The 23,181-nt window shown below is 34.3% G+C and overlaps 3 protein-coding genes across 3 annotated transcripts; all 3 read right to left on the bottom strand.

Annotated features, from left to right (window-relative positions):
- Window positions 1-116: 116 nt before the first annotated feature.
- Window positions 117-4,247, bottom strand: LOC110942328 (probable serine/threonine-protein kinase At1g54610). The gene is made up of 7 exons (XM_022184080.2): window positions 3,766-4,247; window positions 2,775-3,059; window positions 2,396-2,713; window positions 1,218-1,439; window positions 1,034-1,128; window positions 839-944; window positions 117-556 (listed from the first exon to the last, which is right to left on the bottom strand). Exons 1-7 carry the CDS (start codon window positions 4,180-4,182, stop codon window positions 251-253), a joined length of 1,749 nt encoding a protein of 582 aa, XP_022039772.1. The 5' UTR covers window positions 4,183-4,247; the 3' UTR covers window positions 117-250.
- Window positions 4,248-6,731: 2,484 nt separating this feature from the next.
- On the bottom strand, window positions 6,732-10,368 carry LOC110942329. Its single transcript, XM_022184081.2, has 3 exons — window positions 10,133-10,368; window positions 7,810-8,457; window positions 6,732-7,152 (listed from the first exon to the last, which is right to left on the bottom strand). The coding sequence occupies exons 2-3, from the start codon at window positions 8,370-8,372 to the stop codon at window positions 7,083-7,085; spliced, it is 633 nt and encodes a 210-aa protein (XP_022039773.1). The 5' UTR covers window positions 8,373-8,457; window positions 10,133-10,368; the 3' UTR covers window positions 6,732-7,082.
- A 4,836-nt stretch (window positions 10,369-15,204) lies between these two features.
- Window positions 15,205-18,460, bottom strand: LOC110942330. The gene is made up of 3 exons (XM_022184082.2): window positions 18,103-18,460; window positions 16,384-16,464; window positions 15,205-15,700 (listed from the first exon to the last, which is right to left on the bottom strand). The coding sequence occupies exons 1-3, from the start codon at window positions 18,259-18,261 to the stop codon at window positions 15,416-15,418; spliced, it is 525 nt and encodes a 174-aa protein (XP_022039774.1). The 5' UTR covers window positions 18,262-18,460; the 3' UTR covers window positions 15,205-15,415.
- Window positions 18,461-23,181: the final 4,721 nt, after the last annotated feature.

The raw sequence follows: 23,181 nt of genomic DNA, 5'->3' as shown, positions 1-23,181 counted from the left end.
AACCACAGGGTCTGAAATCGTAATTTTTAAACTAATGGACTGAAATAGTGATTTTTGACAAACCACAGGGACGAAAACAGTAATTAACTCAAATCATTAATATTAATAACAACATAAACACAAAAAAATATATATGAGAACAATTATAAAATATTATAAAATAAAGACATAAGAAACAAATACAATTGTCTTGAGGTCGTACTTCGATCTAATCGTCGTGTAGATCGAGTTTGATTTGATTCATGTTCCGCTACTCTCGTGTAGACGAGGATCTCGGAACATGGGTTAGGGTTGTATCATCAATCGTACCGTTAAAGTTGCTTGATATTCTCTTTGCACCGGGCAATGGGGGCCGGTTTTTAATGTTCATTTTTGCATTCGGGTGTGATTCACTCATTTGTCTTTGGTACCGTTGATATAAGTTTCCGACGGGTGATGGTAAAGGAGCCAAAATCTCGTCTGTTGGGCTTGGCTCGACACCGGATGAAGATAGACTTGTTTTGGTCATTAGGGGCTCGTTGGTTTCTCTAACGACCTCCACTCTCTTTTCGACTTCCTACAAAACACGATCAATCAGTGGGTACTTTAACTTATGGGTATTTTAGTCATTTCACCAAAAAGTTAACGGTGATATGGATGGGGTTAACGGAGATGGACCGTAACTGTTACAAAAGTGAAAGTACTAATACTGTTTTAGCAGTTTTTAAACTAATGTACCGTAATGGTTATTTTCAACAAACCACAGGAACGAAAAACGTAATTAACTCTTATGTATAAATGTATAATGTACATTTGTCGTTCTTGAACGACCCGAGATGGGGCGAATACTAAATAATACCTCTTTCAAAGAAGTCGAATCCGGATTTGGATTTTCGTTCGTTTGATCCTTTGTTTGTTGATCTCTTAGTGTTCTCGACTTTTGTCGTGTCCTCGACTTTCTATGCCTACAACGAAAAATTATATGAAAAAGCTAAATAAACTTTGTTCGTTCGTGATCCAAACATGTCAAAGATTCGAGTAACGAGTAACGTACTTCCTAGGCTCAGTTGTTTGAGCCAAATCATCCTCGTCTACTTGAATCACGGGCAAACCACTATGATCACACGCCCACGGGCTTGTGTGAAAGAACTACAGTCATAACATGGGTCGTTTTTAGTCTCAAACTTGTTAACTTTAACGCCAACATGAAAGAGTCGGGTGTCGTTCTAAGTTCTAACCTCGTGTTGGAGAGCAGATCCAGCAGAACCGCGATAAGCAGGATCTAGAGCCAGAAGAACCATTAAAAGTCCCAACGCTGACTTCGGATAGTCTCTAAAAGCTTCATGAAGATTCGGTTTGTATGAATGTGGTGGTCTAAACGTCGTTGACAACTTTAGTTTCTTCCAGTAATCAGACGACGGTGTGCCACAAAGCTTGAAAATCTTGTGAAGTTGCTCCACCTGGATCCGAATAAACTCATGTTATGGTTATATAACGCGTGTGATTACAAAAAAAAAAAATAAAAAAAAAAAAATGTCGCGAGTTAACCCGTTCGAGTTATTTGAATGTAATTGGTCTTTCTGATTCTAATAAGAGTAAATTACGTTTTTGGCCCCTGTGGTTATATCACTTTTACTATATTAGCCAAAAATAAGAAATTTGAACATATCTGCCCCCATGGTTTCTATAACTAACCATTTTGGCCCCTAAGTCTAGAGATCATGGGGGCCAAAATGGTTAGTTATAGAGACCATGGGGGCGGAAATGGTTAGACTTAGGGGCCAAAATGGTTATAGAGACCGTAGGGGTAGATATGTTAAAAATTCTTATTTTGGGCTAATATAGTAAAAGTGATATAACCATAGGGGCCAAAAACGTAATTTACTCTTCTAATAATTTGATTCATTTGAGATAAAAACATAACTCAAATCAACTTGTTAGTAAAGAGTAAAAAGTGTCATTTCAAACAAAATCCGACACTTATTTGAAAGTTCAGATGGTCGCTGTGGTTAACCAAAATTTTGGATTTAGTCCCTTGCTTTCCAAAAGTACACGAATGGTCCCTATAGTTTGTACTTTTTAACGCTTTTAGTCCTTACCTATTGCTAAAAGTACACAGATGGTCCTTATGGTTTGCACTTTGTAACGCGTTTAGCCCCCAACTTTTAGTGACTAAACGCGTTACAAAGTGCAAACCACAGGGACCGTCCACGTACTTCTGACAAAAGTTGGGGACTAAATTCGTTACAAAGTACAAACCAGAGGGACCATCCGTGTACTTTTAAAAAGCCAGAGACTAAAGCCAAATATTTGGTCAACCACAAGGACTATCAGTGTACTTTACTGTTTAATAAAAGTAGAATCGATTAAAGTCGATATGCGAGAAACATATGATAAAGATTTGCATCATGTCAACCTCGGTCCTCCCGGGCATAATCGGCCATCCGGCAAACATTTCTGCTAAGAGACAGCCAGCGCTCCAAAGATCGATACCTGGCCCATAGATCGTCGTACCTAACAATAGCTCGGGTGATCGATACCAAAGCGTAACAACACGGTTAGTAAGCGGAACTGGTTTTTTCGAATCATAATGGTTTGCAAGCCCGAAATCGGCTATCTTTAAGTTCCCATCTTTATCGATTAGCAAATTCGATCCCTTAATATCGCGATGCAAAATCCCTCTTTCGTGACAATGTTGCAGCCCCGAAAGCAGTTGTTTCATGTAAAATTTCACCTGAAAACAACACACATTACATTTTTTCGAACGATATTTAACGTGAAAAATAAGATCGAACCTGAGGTTCGGTGAGCCTTTCATCGGGCCGAGAAATGATCCTCGATAAGTCGGTGTGCATATAGTCGAATACGAGATACAAACTATATTGCATTCTAGATGTTGCTAAACCTTCAAGCTTCACAATGTTGGGATGATCTAGCTTTCGCAACATCATGATTTCGCGGGCCATAAACTTGACGCTTTCGGGTTCAGAAGTGTCGAAACGAACCTTCTTAAGAGCTACGATTTTCTTGGTTTTTCGATCTCGTGCCTTGTATACGTTGCTGTAGGTACCTGAACCGATCTGTAACCGAAAAAACGGCCTCAAAATCCAAATGGGTATCATCACAACAACCAAACTACAAACAAAAAGAGTAAATACCCGGACGGTCCATGTGGTTTACCAAATTTTTGGGTTTAGTCATTAGCTTTCCAAAAGTACATGGAGTCACGGATGGTCCCTGTGGTTTGTAATCTGCAGGTCCAACTTATGGACTAAATGCGTTACAAATACAAAGTGCAAACCACATGGACCATCTATGTGCTTATGGAAAAAGCTGGGGACTAAATGCATTACAAAGTGCAAACCACAGGGACCATTCTTGTACTATTGGAAAACCAGGGATCAAATTCAAAAATTGATAAAAACACAGGGACCATCCGTGTACTTTATTCAAATAAAAATAACAAACTTATTTTATACCCTTCACTATTTATCATTTATCGACGGATGTCTAACTAACGCTTTAACTACATTAGAAATAATAAAAGAAATTAGATTTCACAATGTTTTGTTGGAAATTATGTCACAATTTTTTCGAAAAAGTTTTTTCAATTAGATTTTTATTTATTTATTTATTTATTTTATAAAAACACCTTTTTATCAGAAACCATGGTTTCCTACGTATTTTCGACAAAAATGACATAGAAACCATGCATTTTTTAGTAGTGAAATAAAAAAAATAGATTTCAGATAAGATTTCGTTTCAGACTTTAGACTTTATACAGACCTTATCGAGTTTATCATAAGCTTCCGCACTCTTTGGTACCAAACCATCAAGTGCATGTTTCGGGACATTATCCGTCAACCATTTCGGCCACCCATCCACCAACTCATCAAGCTCATCCGATCTCACGGGCACACTACTACCCCTCCGTGCCACACCACCATCACTACCACCACGACCACCACCACCACTACTACTACCACCCGTACCACCACCACTACCATTACTTCTCCGCGTCCCTTCCATTTCTCTACCACTCACCGCCTTCTCCTTCCGACCACTGCCGCCGGAGCTTCCGGAACTCCGGCCACCGGAAGTTGACTTTCTTGACCCTCTCACATACCCATTTTCCATCTTGAGTTTGTGAAGACCTTGATGTGTTGTGGCATCCACTAATGGCTTTGTTGGAGCACAACCCATATAGGAGATACCTATGTAAGTGATGTTTGACAGCCTGTTTGAGAAGGTGACATTGACAAGAAAAATGTTATGTAACAAAACAAAAATTAATATGTTTGGTTGATGAAACAAATGCAGGCTTTTTTATTTTTATTTTTATTTTTTTTTATTTCGTTTCATAGGATTAATATGTAACTTGCCGGCCAATGCCGGCTATGTGACTGACTACTTTTTCCAATAATGATTCCAAAATAGAGTATTTCCACGTGGCAAAAGGAAAATGGTGTGACATGACACTTGTTTTTCTATTTTTGTCGAAAATCGTTTGTTTTTAATTTTTGATAAAATATAGTGTTGTCTTAGGTTGTTTGTCGTAGTGAAAATGGTTTTTTAAGTAATGTCGTTTTAGAAGTTGATATTTTCTTTGAGTGGTTATTTCGATGCTAGTCCGGTGATGTTTTATATAAATCCGAATACGCGATTGTCAAATAATTTTATTTTTATTTATTTTTTAATATAAATTCTAGGAAAATTGGATTTTAATAATTCTATGTTTCTAACTTTGGCAGTCCCAAATTCTAACATATTTTCACTCAGCGATCTCATACCAACGAAAAGTTACTGTAGGTAGTCTTTGCTTCTAAGTCATCAAAACCTTGACTTATTTGCCACATAAGCAGTCAACGTCAGCAAAACTTTGACTTTTTGCCACATAAGCAGTCTACATCATTAAGACTTTGACTTATTTGTCACATAAGCAGTCCACGTCAGCAAAACTTTGACGTTTTGGCACATAAGGAGTCCAGGACCCCAGCTCAGTAGAACTTTGACTTATTTGCCACATAAGCAGCCCACGTCAGCAAAAACTAACTGATATAACTTTTAGTTAGTATAAGATCACTAATGGAAAATAGGTTAAAAGTTTGGAGTCTCACAAAATATTTTCTTAGTGGGAATTGTTGGCAGCCATTATTAAAATTTAATCTTCTTATATTCTATTACAAACTGTGTTATATGAGTTATAAATTGGATATGACTTAGTTTATGAAAAAGTTGTATCAAAATTTTTAAAAAGTAAAGTGTTATATGACCCACTAAGGGCATACGGGGTGCCCTCGGCAACCCCCATCGGTGGATCAGAATACCGAGCGGTAAGACACCGCCAACACCTCGGGGACCAAGAGAGATGGAGGGAAACCGGTGGCGGCTCACCGAAGAGAGAGGGAGGAGAGAGAGGGAGTGACCAATCAATGATTTTCTTTCTTTTTTTTAAAAAAAAAAAAAAAAAAACCAATTCACCTAAGAGGGGAGTGGCGCCATCAAATGGGGGTGTTAGGGGAGTTTAAGAGGGGAGTTGACGTGGCACACGGGGATTGGTTTGGCGTAAGAGAGGGGACTCACCTATTAGGTGAGCACTAACATAACAGAAAAATAACTGTCAGACAAACAACGTAATGTAAACTGTTTTAACAAAAACACATTGTAATGACTAAATTTATATAAAACAGTGTATATTAAAACATATAAAAAAGGTAATTACTTTTAGTAGCGTGGCACAGGGTCAATTCCAGAAAAAAAAAAAAAAAAAAAAAAAAAGAACCCTAGTGACATGACATGCTAAAAAAATTTGTGTAGAATTTCTTTTACATAAAATAGTTAAAGAAAGTAACTTTATCATTTTTTGTGTAATTGACCTTTTTAACCTTCATGTTTTTTCCTTTAACCTCTGTTCTGAATTAAGGGTTGTTTGACAACTTTTGAATGGGTACGTGCTGAACCAGCTGAATTATTAAGGGTTAAACCAGTAAGAGGTCTGAACCATTAAGAGTCAGTTTAATGCTTAACAATTCAAAGTCAATTGTTTGACCAATTCAAATAAGATGTTTTAATCATTCAGACTCAGTACAATGCTTAACAATTTATAGCCAAATGTCTAAACCATTCAGACATCTACTCGCGAAACAAACAGTTTGAACCATTAAAAGCTAAACCAGTAAGGGGTCTGAACCATTAAAAACTCATTAAGAGCTGAAACAACCAACCCCTTATTCTTACAATTTTGGTCCAACTTTGTTTTCTGATATTACAATTACATGGTCTCGTCTATGTGGGCCTTATGAAGGTTCATATTTGATTATGTGACCAGTGGAGTTGGTCCAGGCCCCTTAACATGTTGGGTAGTAAATTATAATGTTGTGGTTGCTTTTAAAAGTCTCACAAGGCAATAAAAGAAAAAACAATAAGCCTAATTTATAATGTAGGGTGCAAATAATGTACTCTTTTGGTTGAAACCTATAATAAAACTTTTCTAACATAGAACATACTGTTTATATAAAAAAAATACACATATATAGAGTTGGTTTTAGTGACGATTTAGTTTGATTATAAAACACAATTATATGTGTCAGTTATTTCGATTATGATTTGGTTTTCTGCTCATCCTAGTGGTACATAGTTATAAAACCGTAAAAATTTACATTGTTCACAATATAACGATTTACAACTACAAATTACGTATATTAAAAGTGATTTCCAAACATTTACGTATCTTTCGACTATAAATTTAGGCATGATTAAACCTCAAATTTCTATAATTGACAAGAAATCATAAAAAAACAACAATAATAGGAGAATAAGATCATGTTAATTACGAAGAAACAAATTAAGAATAAAATGACCAAAAAAAACTTGAATATGAACAAATGTTATCAGCGGTCATAGTACCATGTCACCACGTTGACTTCATGCAACAAACATATTAAATTTGTTGTAAATGCCGAAGATGACTGTCATTTACAACAAATCTCAAAAGATTTGTTGTATGGTCGTACGATGATGTCAACATGATGACATGATACAAAAAAAGTGTTTTTCAATCGTTAAAAAGAGCCAAAAACACACCCAAAGCTACAACCTCGTAACTACATTATCGTACACGAACATGTTTTCCCAGTGCTGTTTTCAAATTCATCATCTGAATCACTGTGCTCGCTGCAGGTACAAGTTAAAATATGAATTAGTACATATTGTTCATATAAAAAAATTTAAGAGTTAATTACTGTTTTAGTCCCTGTGGTTTGTCAAAAATCACCATTTCAGTCCCTGTGGTTTCACTTTCGTAACCATTTCAATCCATTATTCTGTTAAGTACAGGGACTGAAATGGTTACGAGGTGGACTGAAATGGTTACAAAAGTGAAACCACAGGGACTGAAATCGCAATTTTTAAACTAATGTACTGAAATAGTGATTTTTGACAAACCACAGGGATGAAAACAGCAATTAACTCAAAATTTAAGGAGAAGTAGAAATTGTCATAAAATTTTATAATATAAGTGTAATTGTATTATATACATTTGTATTTATTTTGTTTTAATTTTAGATTTAATATATATAAATTCGCGGAAATAAAAATTAAAAATTAAAAAAATCGAGTTGAACGGGTCGTGTTTGGGTCAACCTGCGAATATCCGGGTCGTGTTCGGGTTTTTATGTATGACATGATTTTTGGGTTCTGGTCGTGTTCGGGTTCGTCTAAAATTTTCAGGTTCGGGTCGGGTTGAACCCGCTAACCCGACCCGTTTAGCACCACTAACCTAAACAGTCACTAGATATGTTAATGACTCCATTCGGGTTATGGTAATCATACCTGGGCTCAAATTCCAGAATCTCACAAAGTTCTCCGCCTGTAACATCGGTCCAATGCACGCTCCTTCTAGCACTTTGGTGTACGGGCTCGGGTTCAACCTCATCACACTTATTTTCTGCAACCGAGGCAGTAACAGTAACAGTCGAGGCCCGTTTCTTCAAGCTGCTTTTAAGCGAAACTGCGTTTACGCCATTAGTATCACCATCACCATCACCTTCCGCCAAATTTGAGGGTTGAGAATTTTCGTCAACTTTTTCTAAACGAGAAGAACTTTTAACGACATCTTGCTGATTCTGGGCGGGTCCCACAGACGGGCTCTCGAGCCCTGTGGCTGCGCAACCGAAGCAGGTGAGCGAGGCACACCTGCAGGCACCGCGGCTCTTATTGGCAGCCAGTTGGAGGTTCGGGTCGGTTGTTTGGTCCACCAAATGGTACTGAGCCCACGGGGTAACTCTCATGGGCTTCTCCTCTTTTTTCTGGCCCAATAGAAGTAGGCTTAGCCCGTTACTGTAGCCCGTCGCTGAGGAAGAGAAAAACCTTCCTCCTTCCACTGCTAATAACATCAGTTCTTTTCATTTGAACCCACCATAAATCTTCTCTTTATTCGAACTTTCTAAACCCGACAATCACCTTCAAAGTTCAAACTACCTATAGTTGACCCGAAGAAACAAGTAAGCGAAAAGTTACACGTTACAAATAAGCGAATTGTTAGAGAGATTTTTTTTTTTTTTTTTGGTACGGATTGAAACGGGCTGGGTCAGGTTGGTGCAAAAGAAATTTTATGCAACAGTCAAATAATAGTCAAATTTGTTGAGTAAATAGATATAGGAGGTTTTATGCATTTAAAAGAGTAAACTTCCGTTTTGCTCCCTGTGGTTCGGTCACTTTAACGGTTTTGCTCCAAACCTTTAAAAATAGCCATTTTACTCCCTGATGTTTCAGTTTTTTTGCCAGTTTGCTCCCCGCCTCTAACTCCATCCAAATTGTTTGTTTTTCCATTTTGCTCCCCGCAGGGAGCAAACTGGCAACAAAATCAACATAAGGGAGTAAAATGGCTATTTTTAAAGGTTTGGGGCAAAACCGTTAAAGTGACCAAACCATAGGGAGCAAAACGGAAGTTTACTCCATTTAAAAATACAAAACAGGCTTCTTTGACCCGTTTCCTTTTTAGATATGTTTTTTCTTTTATTTTACATTTTTGCAGCTTTAATAAGGGAAATATTCAAAAATTAAAGTAGCGACGCGCGCTTCATTTCATTTTCGGAAACCGTTATTACAACATTCCCGCTTTAAAAACCGTTATAAAATCATCAAACGGTTGAAAAGCGGTATAAAAAAATAAAAATCACTTAAAATTCGTCAGGCGTTGAACATTTTCTTGATCAAAGTTTCCCAGATTATCATTTTTCTCTTGATAAAAGTTGCACAATTTTTTAAGTATCAAATTTTATTCTAATTATTCCATTATTTCCATGTCACATAAAATTATCTACTTATTTATGACTCAAATAATCAGTTTAATACTAGCTGCAACAAAAATGAGTCCCTAATTATCAAATGATAAATAAAATTTAGAGTTAATTACTGTTTTCGTCCCTGTGGTTTGTCAAAAATCACTTTTCAGTCCATTAGTTTAAAAATTGCGATTTCAGTCCCTGTGGTTTCACTTTCGTAACCATTTCTGTCCCTGGGGTTTCACTTTCATAACCATTTCAATCCATTTATTCTGTAAGTACAGGGACTAAAATGGTTACGAGGTGGACTGAAATGGTTACAAAAGTGAAACCACAGGGACTGAAATCGCAATTTTTAAACTAATGGATTGAAATAGTGATTTTTGACGAACCACAGGGACGAAAACAGTAATTAACTCTAAAATTTACTTATACATCATATTATCATTCATGTATCCATAACATAATTTAACAAACAAAACTTTCCAAACACACACACACAAAAAAAAAAAAAAAAAAAAAAAAAAACTAATAACTACCAACAAAACTGATCATTAGTTTCAAAAACACCCTACTTCACTTATCACAAGATTCTTAAATTCTAAACAAGAAATTAATAACAGTTAAATAAATAACAAAATAAAACAGAATATCCATAGCCCTTAATCAATAAATTGGATCCATAAAAACTACACTGTCCCTATTAAAAAAAAAAAAAAAAAAAAAAAAAAACTTTTTTTAATCTCAAGAAACCGGTTAAATGTCACTTAACATGACAAAAAACTAAAATCTTAATAAGTTCATAGTTATAAAAAAAAAAAATTAAAGACTTTGAATGCTTGAATTAATGAAGGGAAAATAGGACTCACGGATCTGGGAACGAGTTCAGGTTACATGAGTGGGTCCACGTTGCCGGAGTTGATGGTGGTGTGGTGGTTTCCGGTGACCGGAAAATGGGTTGAAAGAAGAAAGACTGCGGTGGGTGTGGGTGGATGTGGTGTGGGTTTGCAAAGTGATTTATTATTTATTTAGGATATAAAATATGATGTGAAAATGGGCAACTCAACATTAAATGAATATTTAATTATTGGTCTTCATTTTATTTTATCATGGAATCAAATCGAAGATTTGACATTCTTTACACCACTTATTGGATCATATAATCTCCTACCGAATAAACTTCAATTATTTTTCTATTAGAACTCATAAACATTGTTTATTTATATAATTCGTTTAATACAGAATCAATTTTAAGTATAAAGTAATGAGAAATGCATCATTAACATGTTCGGCTAGAATTATATTATTAGAAAGAGAGTGCGGTAAGCGATTAGATACGACTTTACAGCTTCTCTACTTAAAATAAAAGATAGATTTGTGGTTATTATACTCAACAAATAGTTCAAAGTTGGTTTTAGGAATTAATTTTTTTTTAGAATAAGCAGATAATTAAATGGTTGAAAAAGTAATGTTATCGGAGTCCATCTGACGTATGAATACTTTTGTTTATTTGTAGATAGTTTTACGAGCTTAATGTAATAAAAACTATAAGGCTACACGGTATGGGGCGTGATTTCCTTCTACCTCGTCAACTTTTTTATCAATAGCGCCCTCACAACATACCATGAGCGCTATTGAAGGCCAACCATTGCAGTAACGAGCATTCGCGAGGTGATATGTGTGTGTGAGTTATTAAACATTGGGGGTGGGGGGTGGGGGAGGTATTGCAGAGAATGGGAAAGAGGAGACTCCATCACATACCATGCTAGCTATTGAGCAAGGACAATTAGAACTCCCTGATTGACGTGGTGCATACGTGACACATACATGGCACAAGCCTATGGGTGTGATTATAACATCTTTAATAAGACATGTAACTTTAACAAGTTAACAAAAAATACTATATTTTTTGAAGTGGTAAAATCGCTTATTTCAAAATGAAAAATAATAATAATAATAACAAGATCTAGGTACAACCTACTATGCATGAAGTACTAGTAGAGATAGAGGATAGAGATGCCTCAACTATGTAAAGGGCAAAACCGTGTTGGAAGGTATTATTTGGATGGTCCAAAACCAAAAGCAACACAAAAAACTCTTTTATAATCCTTTGAAGCTTTTTATATAGTTATCTTAAAGAAATGGCTAAAGTATAGCTTTGACATGGGTTTTTATATAATAAAATGTTGGTGGTGTGATGGAGGTTATAATGGCATTGTCAACTAAAAAAAGAAAGAAAGAAAGAAACATGAAGGTGGTCTTGGCTTTTTTTAGAGTTCATAAAGGGCTTTATATCAGATTTAATGTTTGAAATTTGTAAAGAAGCACTAAAACAATCATTACTTAGAATATATATATAGCAGGCATTATAAAGTCCAAACATTTATGCCATATATCTAAAGTCCAATTTTTTTTTTATATAATAACAAACTTCCTTACATGGAACTTTATGAGTTTGGTTTTATTTCAAATTAGTTTAGATATTTGATATGGTTTCTTTTATCACGACAACTAATTTTTAAGATCTTTGGAATTTAAGATTTCTCATTTTTATATGTTTTTAGTTAGCTATGTATTTAAACAACCAAAATATCATTAACATCACATATTAAATAAAACTTTTATACATATTATTTATTTGTATCTTTTAAACATTAGTGTACGTTCATTTTTGTAGTACACAATGGGTCTGTTACCTAGTAAGTCAATAAATGAACAATTTTGTTACTAAAAAGCAAACCCATTATCATTGAAATTATTGAAATGTTATCTTAACTTTGGCAAAATATTAATTTTCTCCCACAAAAAAAGTGGTTTATTTGTGTGAAAATTAATGTTCTCCCACCAAAAAAAAAAGTGACATATTAAAAGTTACTTACAAATGGACACAATGCAGTCCAAGAAAATAAAGCCTAAGCCCGGCCTTAGGAACATACTAGCTCAAGTTGGGCTGAACTCTTTTGCCAAGACTTGGGCATCCCTTACAGGAATACAGGATCAAGTAGTGGTGCACAAATCGGGTTTTTTTAAAAAACCGGGTTTCGGGTAGGATCGGGTTCGGGTAGGATCGGGTTTTACAAAATCGGGTTTTTTTAAAAACCGGGTCGGGTCCGGGTCCGGGTTCTCTACCAAAAATGTATACCCTATATACCCGGGTTCGGGCAGGGTTCGGGTCGGGTTTTATAAAACCCGGGTATTATAATACCCTATTTCCGGGTTCGGGTCCGGTTCGGGTATTCATCGGGTAGGGTTCGGGTAGGGTTCGGGTATGCATTGGGTTGGGAAAAAACCCGCACCGGGTATTAAAAAAACCCGACCGGAACTATGCTTATAAAATGTATCAAACATAACTCTCACACATAGACATCAAATCTATTGATAAACAGAGGCACAATTTATAAACAGAGGCACAATTTATAGTTCTTCATGTGGTTATTCTTGAACTTTATAAACAGAGGCACAATTTATTAAATACAAAAACTAATAATGATATTAAACAAACAAAGAAAATAGAAGGGCCAACAGATATTGGCATATTTGTTTCCACTTGAAATGAAATATACTAAATAATTAAGTAGCGGTGGCAAATATCATTAGAAATCTAATAATTAAACAAGATTACATCAAAGTGCATACATAATTTTGTTAAATCATAAGAACTAGAAGTCTTAATGCATACATAATTAAACAAGATTACATCAAAATCGGGTTTTTTTAAAAACCGGTTCCGGGTATTTATAAAACCCTGTTCCGGGTTCGGGTTCGGGTATTTATAAAACCGGGTTTCGGGTATAAACCGGGTATAAAAAAACCCGGTTCCGGGTTCGGGTTTTAGATCAAATATGCATACCCGGTCCCTACCCTACGGGTAGGGTCGGGTTCGGGTTCGGGTATAAAAAACCCGGGTTTTATAATACCCGGTTCCAGGTTTTTTTTTCGGGTCCGGGTCCGGGTTCAGGTTTTTTGTGCACCACTAGGATCAAGGGCCATTTTAGCTCTTGATCCGAAGTAGGTTAACTCGAGCCTAGTTTGACTTAAATAATAATAGCTCTTAGGAACATACTAGCTCAAGTTGGGCTGAACTCTTTTGCCAAGACTTGGGCTCGGAGTCGGTCAAATTGGGTCAACCTCGGCCAGAATTGGATCTGGTAGGTTAACTCGGGCCTAGTTTGACTTAAATAATAATAAAACATAATTTCTATGCATATCATATTAAATCTCCAAAAAGTAATTTCTTTATAATTTAGCATGTCCGAGTACTCTCCGCCTATACCGAGTACTCTCAACTCCTCGGTCTACCGACTAGGGAGCGCCTAGCGACTTTTGCAACCATGATTAGTATGTGATCAAATAACACAAACCTCCCCATTCATACATCACCTGGCTTGAAAGGCTGGGCCACCTGGCTGGCTATAACACTAATAAAGTTTTCAACTTCATAATAATAATAATAATTAATACGCTGCCATTCAAAAAAAGTAAAAGTAAAAGTTCAAGATCCAAATGTATCGTAAAAAAGACATTCTTATTCAATTCTTTTAAAATAAGTTGTCTAAAAAACCGAAAAAGCAACATCAGATTTCATCAGATTCAGACCTATAATCAACGAAACGTGCCACTTCAGTCCAAAAAGATACCATCTTGCGCCAATTCCGTCCTCAACGTTTTTAACGGCGCGTTATCTTTTTGGACTGAAGTGACACGTTTCAATTTTTTTTTTTTCGACTGAAGTGGCATTTTCCACCAAACCACATGAACGAAAATGACAATTAACTCTATTATATATATATTGAATTAAATAATTTTCCATACAGCTACAAAAATATTATGTGTTTCCTTTCTTTCTAGATGAAAAAGAAGCAACAGTATGAAGGACATGACATGATGCCATCAGCCATGTTCCCTTTATCTTTCATTACACTACAAGACTCTGTCACAACAATCCAACATATATTATAGAGTTAATTGCTCGGATGGTCCATGTGGCTTCACGTTTTTTCACGTTTAGTCCCCACATTTTGAAAATATCACGTATGCTCCCTATGGTTTGTCATTTTGTTACTCGGATAGTCCCCAAACATTTACTCTGGTGACTATCCGAGTAACAAAATGACAAACCATAGGGAGCATACCTGCTATTTTCAAACTAACTGACATCTACTCAGGGACTATCCGAGTAACAAAATGACAAACCATAGGGAGCATACCTGCTATTTTCAAAAGGTGAGGACTAAACATGAAAAAAGTTGAAACCACAGGGACCATCCGAGCAATTAACTCTATATTATAACATTTTCTTCATGTGTTGTATCTTAATTTTCATGCACAAGAAATTTTATGCCATTTTTCTAGTTTTAACCCATCATACTACTAGATAATTGAACAATTGCTACCAAAATTTTCGACTAAATATAGTCAGCGATCAATTTATGACCGTTATCATTACCGTCGGAAAATTAGCGACCAACCACGGTCCGGTAGCCCATAGCAGAACAATCGCAAATTTAGAGCAACCTTTTTTGACTAGTCCGTTTTTTTAATATACTAGAACAACCTTTTTTGACTAGTCACCTGACCCAAACTGATAGGGTTTGATTCTGATTACTAACAATTCAACTGAAATTGAGAAAAGCACAATATACTGGAATTGAAATTGATACGAAGAAGATGATACAGACTCGATAACCAACACCGAAGTGTTCCCAGGGCTACACCCTCTTTCTGTAAACAGAGCCTAACAAACTACGTATTTTCCTATCCCCCTCTCCAAGTAATTACTGACTCATACTTATACTCATACTTATACTATATTATTTACAATTACCCCCCTCCTAAAATAGACAATTGACATTTAGACTAGAAACTAGAACATGATTCCTATCACAAACCGACCCTTTTCTATCATCTTCAATTTCACAAACTAAAATCAGCAACAAAGATAGGTTCATCAAAGATAAAAAATTATCAAACCAAATATCTCAAACTTTATAAATAACATGAAAAGATCCACACAGCTTTCCATCCCTCAAAAACACTTGCTTTTTTTTCACCATATGCAATTACTACCTTCACCACTAGTTTAATTTCTAAAAGAACAATTTCTTGACATTTTTCGACATTCAAAAACACAGAATATCTTTAAAAGGGCTATATTATTGAGTAGAATCATGACCTGTGCTATCTGCATGCATGTCCATTGAAGAATCTTGATGATCATTATTCTTGACACCATACGCTTCTTGAGATATATGATAGTTTTGAAGGCTTCGACGAACAGGGCTCGATAAAGCGTTTGAGAAAATGTAGTTTTTGGATTGTTGATCGTTGTTTGGCCCACTAGATGACGCAGAACTTATAAAAGGGTTGGTGACTTGCTGGTTCTGCTGTGCGGTTCTTGGAGCCGTTGGTGGGTCCTCCACGGATAAGTCTAGCTCAGCCTGCACGGTATTGATGAAATCTGATTGTGAAATAAAGTAAAAGATGAAAGGAAGATATGATTAGTAGGCAAAAGATCAAATACAAATAATCTTAACATACTAAACATACAAATTGAAGGAAAACCCAAAAAGACAAGGTGGCATTTTTGTAATTACCACCAACTATCAAAGTTACAACCAAAAATACCTAAAAAAACACAAATTTTTTTTAACATTTTTTATTAAAAAAAACGCTACATTTCGTTAGCAAAAAAAAAAAAAAAAATGTTAAAAAGTAGCGATTTTTTAATAAAAAATGTTAAAAAAATAAAATAAAATAAAATAATTTGTGTGTTTTTTTTTATTTTTTTAGGTTTTTTGGGGGGTTTAGTTTTTAGCATTTTAGCTTGGGTGGGGGGGGGGGGGGGGGGGGGGTTAGGTTTTTTTAGGTTTTTGGGGGGTGGGGGTAGGTTTTTTTTAGGTTTTTGGGGGGTGGGGGGTTTAGGTTTTTTTGGGGGTGGGGGGAGTGGTTAGGTTTTTTTAGGTATATTTGTAGAGTAACTTTGATAGTTATTGATAATTACAAAAATGTCACCTTGTCTTTTTGAGTTTTCCTTCAATTTGTATGTTTAGTATGTTAAGATTATTTGTACAAGAACTTTACCCATGATTAGTATCCACATGTTACGTGTATAATATAGTACCTCGATATAGGCTAGTATGTCTTCAGAGGTCACTCTCAAACCTTCAGCATCTTGCTTAGAAATCCATTGATAGAGCTTTTCCTGCAAAATAATATTATTATTATTAATTCAACAAAAAGTACATTGATAAGATTATCATCAATTTCTAGTTATTTTAATTCAACAAACTCGAACGCATTGACAATGAATCAAAACTGACATTTCAAACAACTATAGAATAAAAGAATTGCTACTATTATAATTTATAACGCCATAAAACCATACATAAGACCTCATCATGTTAACTAATGAAGATAACACCAAAAAGCTACTTCCTTTAACCAAAAACCCTTGTGCGGAAACATATGTTTTGCATTTCAAAAATCCTCAAGGGTTTAGCTAGCCTTTGTACGAATACTCGTTTGATCTACAACGATAAAACACTTAATCAAACACACTTTATTTAAAACATACTGTGGCCGTACAATTACACCATCTTCCAACTTCGAAAACACATTCTGATGGTTTTGCTAAACCGTGGCTCAACGCACATCTTAGCAATCTACAAACACATATTTGACCAATGACAACGACGATGACGACGATATAACATAGTTTTCAAGAAAAAAAAGATATTGTAACAGTTATAAAGCACACTTAACATGCATCACCAACAAATTACCCCTTTCAACTAGAGCTGCAAACAAACCGAACGAACATGAACAATACCTTGTTCGTGTGCGTTTGTTAAGAAATACGTGTTCACGAACTGTGCATGAACGCTTACCGAACGGAATTTTATGTTCGTGTTCGTTTATTAAAGAAATGAACCTGTTCGTGTTCGTTTGTTAATCTTAGGCAACGAACAGAAACGAATGTTCATGATCACAAACTAACGTTCATGAGCACAAATGGAAAAACACGAACCCAAAGATGCGTTTAGGAACAAAATAATAATACGGTGACACTTATTTAATATTTTATTTGTCATTTTGAAGCATTTAAACAAGATAATCAACATGCCTTTGTCCCCCTGGCGTTTGACACGTTCGGCTCCTTGGCGCCGGAGGCAGTTCGGTTCTTGTCTAGAATTCAACGTGTGGTCCATAGCAACTTTTCGACCCCTCAGGGGCGAGGCTTTGTTTTAGTAGATTAGGGTTTTCTATTCAAAAAGGGATGGCGGCGCAGTTTGTTGCTCGTCTACCTGCTATCCTTATGTAATTTGCCCTGATGATTGGAATGAAATTGCTTTTTTGGAAAAAACAAGATATACAAACTAAAAACAATAATGAACTATCGAACACAATCGAACATAAACGAACACGTTACCGAACGTTCACCAACATAAACAAAACGAACGCAGCCTCTGTTCATGTTCGTTCATTTAACTAAACAAACGAAATATCTTGTTCTAGGTCGTTTGTCTAATAAACGAATGAACACAAACAAACTTCCCGCAGAACGGTTCACGAATTGTTCGCCGAACGTTCAGTTCGTTTGCAGCCTTACTTTCAACTATGCAAAACCTACGGATAGACAAACAATCCCACCACCAAACAAACAAATCCAAATATCAACAACACATATTCAATTTCTTCAACAAATAACATATACAAACAAAGTGCCCTAATGAATTTGCTAATACAGACAGATTATTAACCTTACCAAAACAAAACAAACACAAAACCTGACAGAAACAAAAAAGCACAAAAACTAGGGTTTTGAAAAGAAATTATATACCAAACCATGGCGTTCACCGGAGAGAAATGAGAGCTTCTGATGACTCATGGCCTGCGAATAAAGCTGCGAGAGAGAATTAGCGGCGTTGCAGAACGAAGAGTACATCGTCCGATCCACTTCGTCGAGGCTCGTTGCCAATGATTTCCTCTTTTTCGCCATTAATATTATTGGAATCTAGAAAGATATATGAGGCGTTGGTTATTATTATTGTTGTATCTCCGTCTCGCTAGAAAACCTAAGGTGAAGGTGTTTCCGGCGAATCGGATTCCGGCAACCGGTGGCTGTCAGAGGCGAGGAGGTTCTGTTACGGTTTACTCTGTAATTTATCTCTGAATTTGGTGGTAAAGATATTTTTGGGCGTTACATGAGGGGTGTAATGCTCGAGAGAAATGATTGACTTAACTAAAAACTTGAACGGGTCGAGTCTTAACGAACTGAGTCTGAAATAAAGCTCGTTTAGTTATTGAGCCTGATCTCGAACTTCGTTAGAGCTCGCGAGCCTAAACGAGTTAAAACAGAAATTTCGTTTTTATATAATTATAATAATAACATTGGTGAGCCGAATTTTAGCTCGTTTGAGGTTATTCTCAAAATATCTCGAGTCGGGCGCAAGCTTTGGGTTTTATTCGCGAGCCGAGCCCGAGCTTTGGCTTTTATTCACGAGCCAAGTTCGAGCTCAAATAAATAGGCTTGAACCAAGCTGAGCTCAAGCCTAATCGGGCTTGAGCTCGGCCCGGCTTGTTTACACCCCTAGGTTATATTATCAAATTTTCATTATAGTTTAATTAAAAATTGAAAAACCACGTTTTATTTATCTATAAAGTTTGTTTATACAGTGGAAAATTATAGTTTAATTAAAAATTGAAAAACCACGTTTTATTTATCTATAAAGTTTGTTTATACAGTGGAAATATATGTGAAATTGTGAATACCCTAATTATATAAAACCGAATACAAAATAGCAAAGTACACTTTTAACGATTTTATATTATTTAACATTTTCGTATATTCTACAACTTTGAAATACTATTTGTTATATTTTGTAAGAATATATAAGCCATTAATATGTTCGGTTTCTATTCAAGTAAAGGAGTTTACCTAATCTTATACATGTCTAAAGTTGCGAAATTTATTTTAACTAATCATATACTCAGACCCAAACCCATATATTGGTCCCTTAAAGTGTCGGGCATTCTCAACGACCTACGGTTTTTATAGCATCCATAGTTATGTTCTCTTTCAAAGCTCGGGTGAAGTTAAAAACATACAATTTACAAAATCCCACCCTTATAGAAGATTTAACAATTTTGAAAAGTTTGATACGTTTTAGTTGACCGATTTATCAACTCTATATATAATCTAGTGGTGGCAAAGTGGGCAAGTTGGATGGATTTAGGTAATGGGTCAAGATGGATTTGGGTTAGGATGGGTATAGGTCAGAATGGGTATTTTAAAAAAAAGGTTGGATGGGTAATGGGTCAAGATGGGTTTGGGATAGGATGGGTTTGGGTTAAGATGGGTTCTAAAAAATCTAAAAAATCATAAAAAATCTAAAAAAATCCGAAAAATTCTAAAAAATCATAAAAAATCTAAAAAATCCGAAAATTTCTAAAAAATCATTAAAAAATCTAAAAAATTCTAAAAAAAACAAAAAAAATTCTAAAGAAACAAAAAAATTCTAAAAATTCAAAAAATTATAAAAATTCAAAAAATTCAAAAAAATTAAAAAAATCTAAAAATCAAAAAAATTCTAAAAAATCAAAAAAAATCCAAAAAATTCTAAAAAATCAAAAAAATCCAAAAAATGCTAAAAAAACAAAAAATATAAAAAAACAAAAAAAGTCTAAAAAATCATAAAATTTAAAAAAAAATCCAAAAAACTCTAAAAATCAAAAAAACTCTAAAAAATAAAAAAAAAAACAAAAAATCTAAAAAAAATCCAAAAAATTCTGAAAAATCAAAAAAATTATAAAAAATCAAAAAAATATAAAAAAGCAAAAAAAAAATCATAAAAAATAAAAAAATCTAAAAAATCAAAAACTTCTAAAAATCATAAAATTCTAAAAAATTAGAGTTAATTACATAGTTAGTCCCTGTGCTTTGCACAAAATAACATATTTAGGTACCAATAGTTTAAAATCACCTTCTAGGGTATTAACTTTTCATTTTGTAACGTTTGGAGGTATTAACTTCTTCAATATTAACATAGTTAGTCCCTGTGGTTTGCACAAAATAACATACTTAGGTACTAATAGAATGTAATTTTAAAGCTATAATAACGTTAATACCTCCAAACGTTATAAAATGAAACGTTAATACCCTAGAATGTGATTTTAAACTATTAGTACCTAAGTATGTTACTTTGTGCAAACCACAGGGACTAACTATGTAATTAACTCAAAAAATTAAAAGAAAATCGAAAAAAAATCCTATTTTTTATTTTTTAGAACTTTTATATTTTTTGGATTTCTTTTAGAATTTTTTGGATTTTTTGAATTTTTATTATTTTTTAGAATTTTTATGGTTTTTTTGAAATTTTTTGATTTTTTATGATTTTTTTGTTTTTTAGAATTTTTTGTAATTTTTTTGATTTTTTGGAACTTTTTTTATTTTTATGATTTTTTTTTACTTTTTAGAGTTTTTATGATTTTTTAATTTTTTTTTGATTTTTTTTGTTTTTTTTTATTTTTTAGAATTTTTTGATTTTTTATTATTTTGAAGGATTTTTTTAGTTTTTTTTTGGATTTTTTAGAATTTTTATGATTTTTAAGAATTTTTTAGATTAATTAGATCTTTTTTCTTGATTTTTTATGATTTCTTAGAATTTTTTGGATTTTTTAGCATTTTTTTGATTTTTTTAGAATTTTTATGATTTTTTTATTTTTTCAATTATTTTTATAATTTTTATTGTTTTTAAAGAAGAACGACGGGAGTGTACTACGGGAGATATCTACGAGTAGTAATTAGTTTAGTGATTTTATCTTATACCCATCCTGACTCGTTTGGGTTTTATCTCATACCCATCGTGACCTACTCTTTTTTTTATCCACCACTTCATAACCCATCCTAACCTAGTGACTAATTTTGTTTGGCCCATCTTAACCCATCTTAAAATTTAAAATACCCATATCAACCCAAAATAGAATGGATGGGCTTGTTTAATTATAATCTATGTTTTAGATAAATTGACTGAAATAAACCACAAATTATATTCTCCCTAAATTGTGGTGGTCCTTGACTCCTTACTCCTTGGTGTATAAAGTATAAACTATAAAGGTCCAAAAGGAAAGAAAGAAACATGTAATTGGAATTGGGCCCATAATTTACGCTGATTTTGTTATATTTGGGCCTAAAAGCCTATTATTGCATTATCAAAAGAAAATGAGCCAAGCCCATTTGATATAACTGTTAGAAACCGAGGTGTTTCAAGGGCTATTTCCTATTTTTTATTCTCGTACTTCACTCTTTCCATTTCGAACCTCAAAATAACTTCAATTACAAAAGAATCGAACTTTTATCGAGATGGAACTATGAGATTCAACTCAAGCTCTTATCGCGCTTCTCAAGTTTTATGTAAAATATATATTTTTTAGTTGTTCGAGAAATGAAGTTTCCTATTAAATACGATGTATGTGTGTGTGTATGTGTGTGTGTGTATGTATGTATGTATGTATGTATGTATGTATGTATGTATGTATGTATGTATGTATGTATGTATGTATGTATGTATGTATGTATGTATGTATGTATGTATGTATGTATGTATGTATGTATGTATGTATGTATGTATGTATGTATGTATGTATGTATGTATGTATGTATGTATGTATGTATGTATGTATGTATGTATGTATGTATGTATGTATGTATGTATGTATGTATGTATGTATGTATGTATGTATGTATGTATGTATGTATGTATGTATGTATGTATGTATGTATGTATGTATGTATTTGAGCTAAGCTTTACCCGGTGTCGAGTCTTCTAGAGCCGAACCTAAGTTTGTATAGTGTGTGTATGTGTGTGTGTATGTATGTATGTATGTATTTGAGCTAAGCTTTACCCGGTGTCGAGTCTTCTAGAGCCGAACCTAAGTTTGTATATTGAAGGCTATTTGACTAATGAATTTAAAGTCATACATGACCTACGTGTTAGGCCAACACATATATCATGTATCAATACACGATTAGTTACTTAGGATGAAAAAACTAAATTGTATGCAAATATAAACATAAACCGGAGACAAACACAAGAACGATTTTGTATGATTTGACAAAATATAGTGATCGGCTTAATCCATGGGCATTAACAAACATCTCTTATTCTTGTTCTCGAAGCTACACTATTGGAACACTAACTAGGAATATTTATAGCATAAATTCTGGTAGTTTAGCTGACATGAGCTTGTGTCTTATACACTACACTGCTGTTTGTTTTTTCTGAAAAGCTCTGCGCAAGCTTTTCTGTCTGCACCGCGCAGACCACGCGCAGACATTGCTACGCGCAGATTGTTTATTTTTCCGAAGACGTTTCATTAAAAAACGTCTGCGCGGGCTCTTCTTGGTGCAGACTTGGCTCAGTCACTTCTAAGATCTTTTAAGGTCTGCAGAGAGTTAAACTGGTAATGTCAATGATCCTCTCCCTTTTATCACTCAACTAGAATAAGTGTTTGTCATATACACCTTTTAACATGATAATCATTGATGTACAACTATTTATTTATTATTATTATTATTATTATTATTATTATTATTATTATTATTATTATTATTATTATTATTATTATTATTATTATTATTTTCACTCCGGATCATGTTCACAATAATCGAACAGAGACAAAATCCATTTGATTTGTCATATCATCTCAAATCATATTGATTTGACAATAAAGTTAAGCTTAGTTCTATTTCAAATATAAATATATATGTATTATAACAACTGGCGGACCAATAGCCACTGCTTAAATCTCGATCGTCCCCTTAAAGGTATGGTTAAATTCTTCGAACACACCCTAGAAAATAAATCTTGGATCCATCACGGATTGTAGCATAACTTTTATCGTTTCAAATGCACTTTTA

This window comes from Helianthus annuus, chromosome 5 (assembly GCF_002127325.2).
Source record: "Helianthus annuus cultivar XRQ/B chromosome 5, HanXRQr2.0-SUNRISE, whole genome shotgun sequence".
NCBI classification, from domain to species: domain Eukaryota; kingdom Viridiplantae; phylum Streptophyta; class Magnoliopsida; order Asterales; family Asteraceae; genus Helianthus; species Helianthus annuus.
This window is presented reverse-complemented; position numbering and strand designations above follow the sequence as displayed.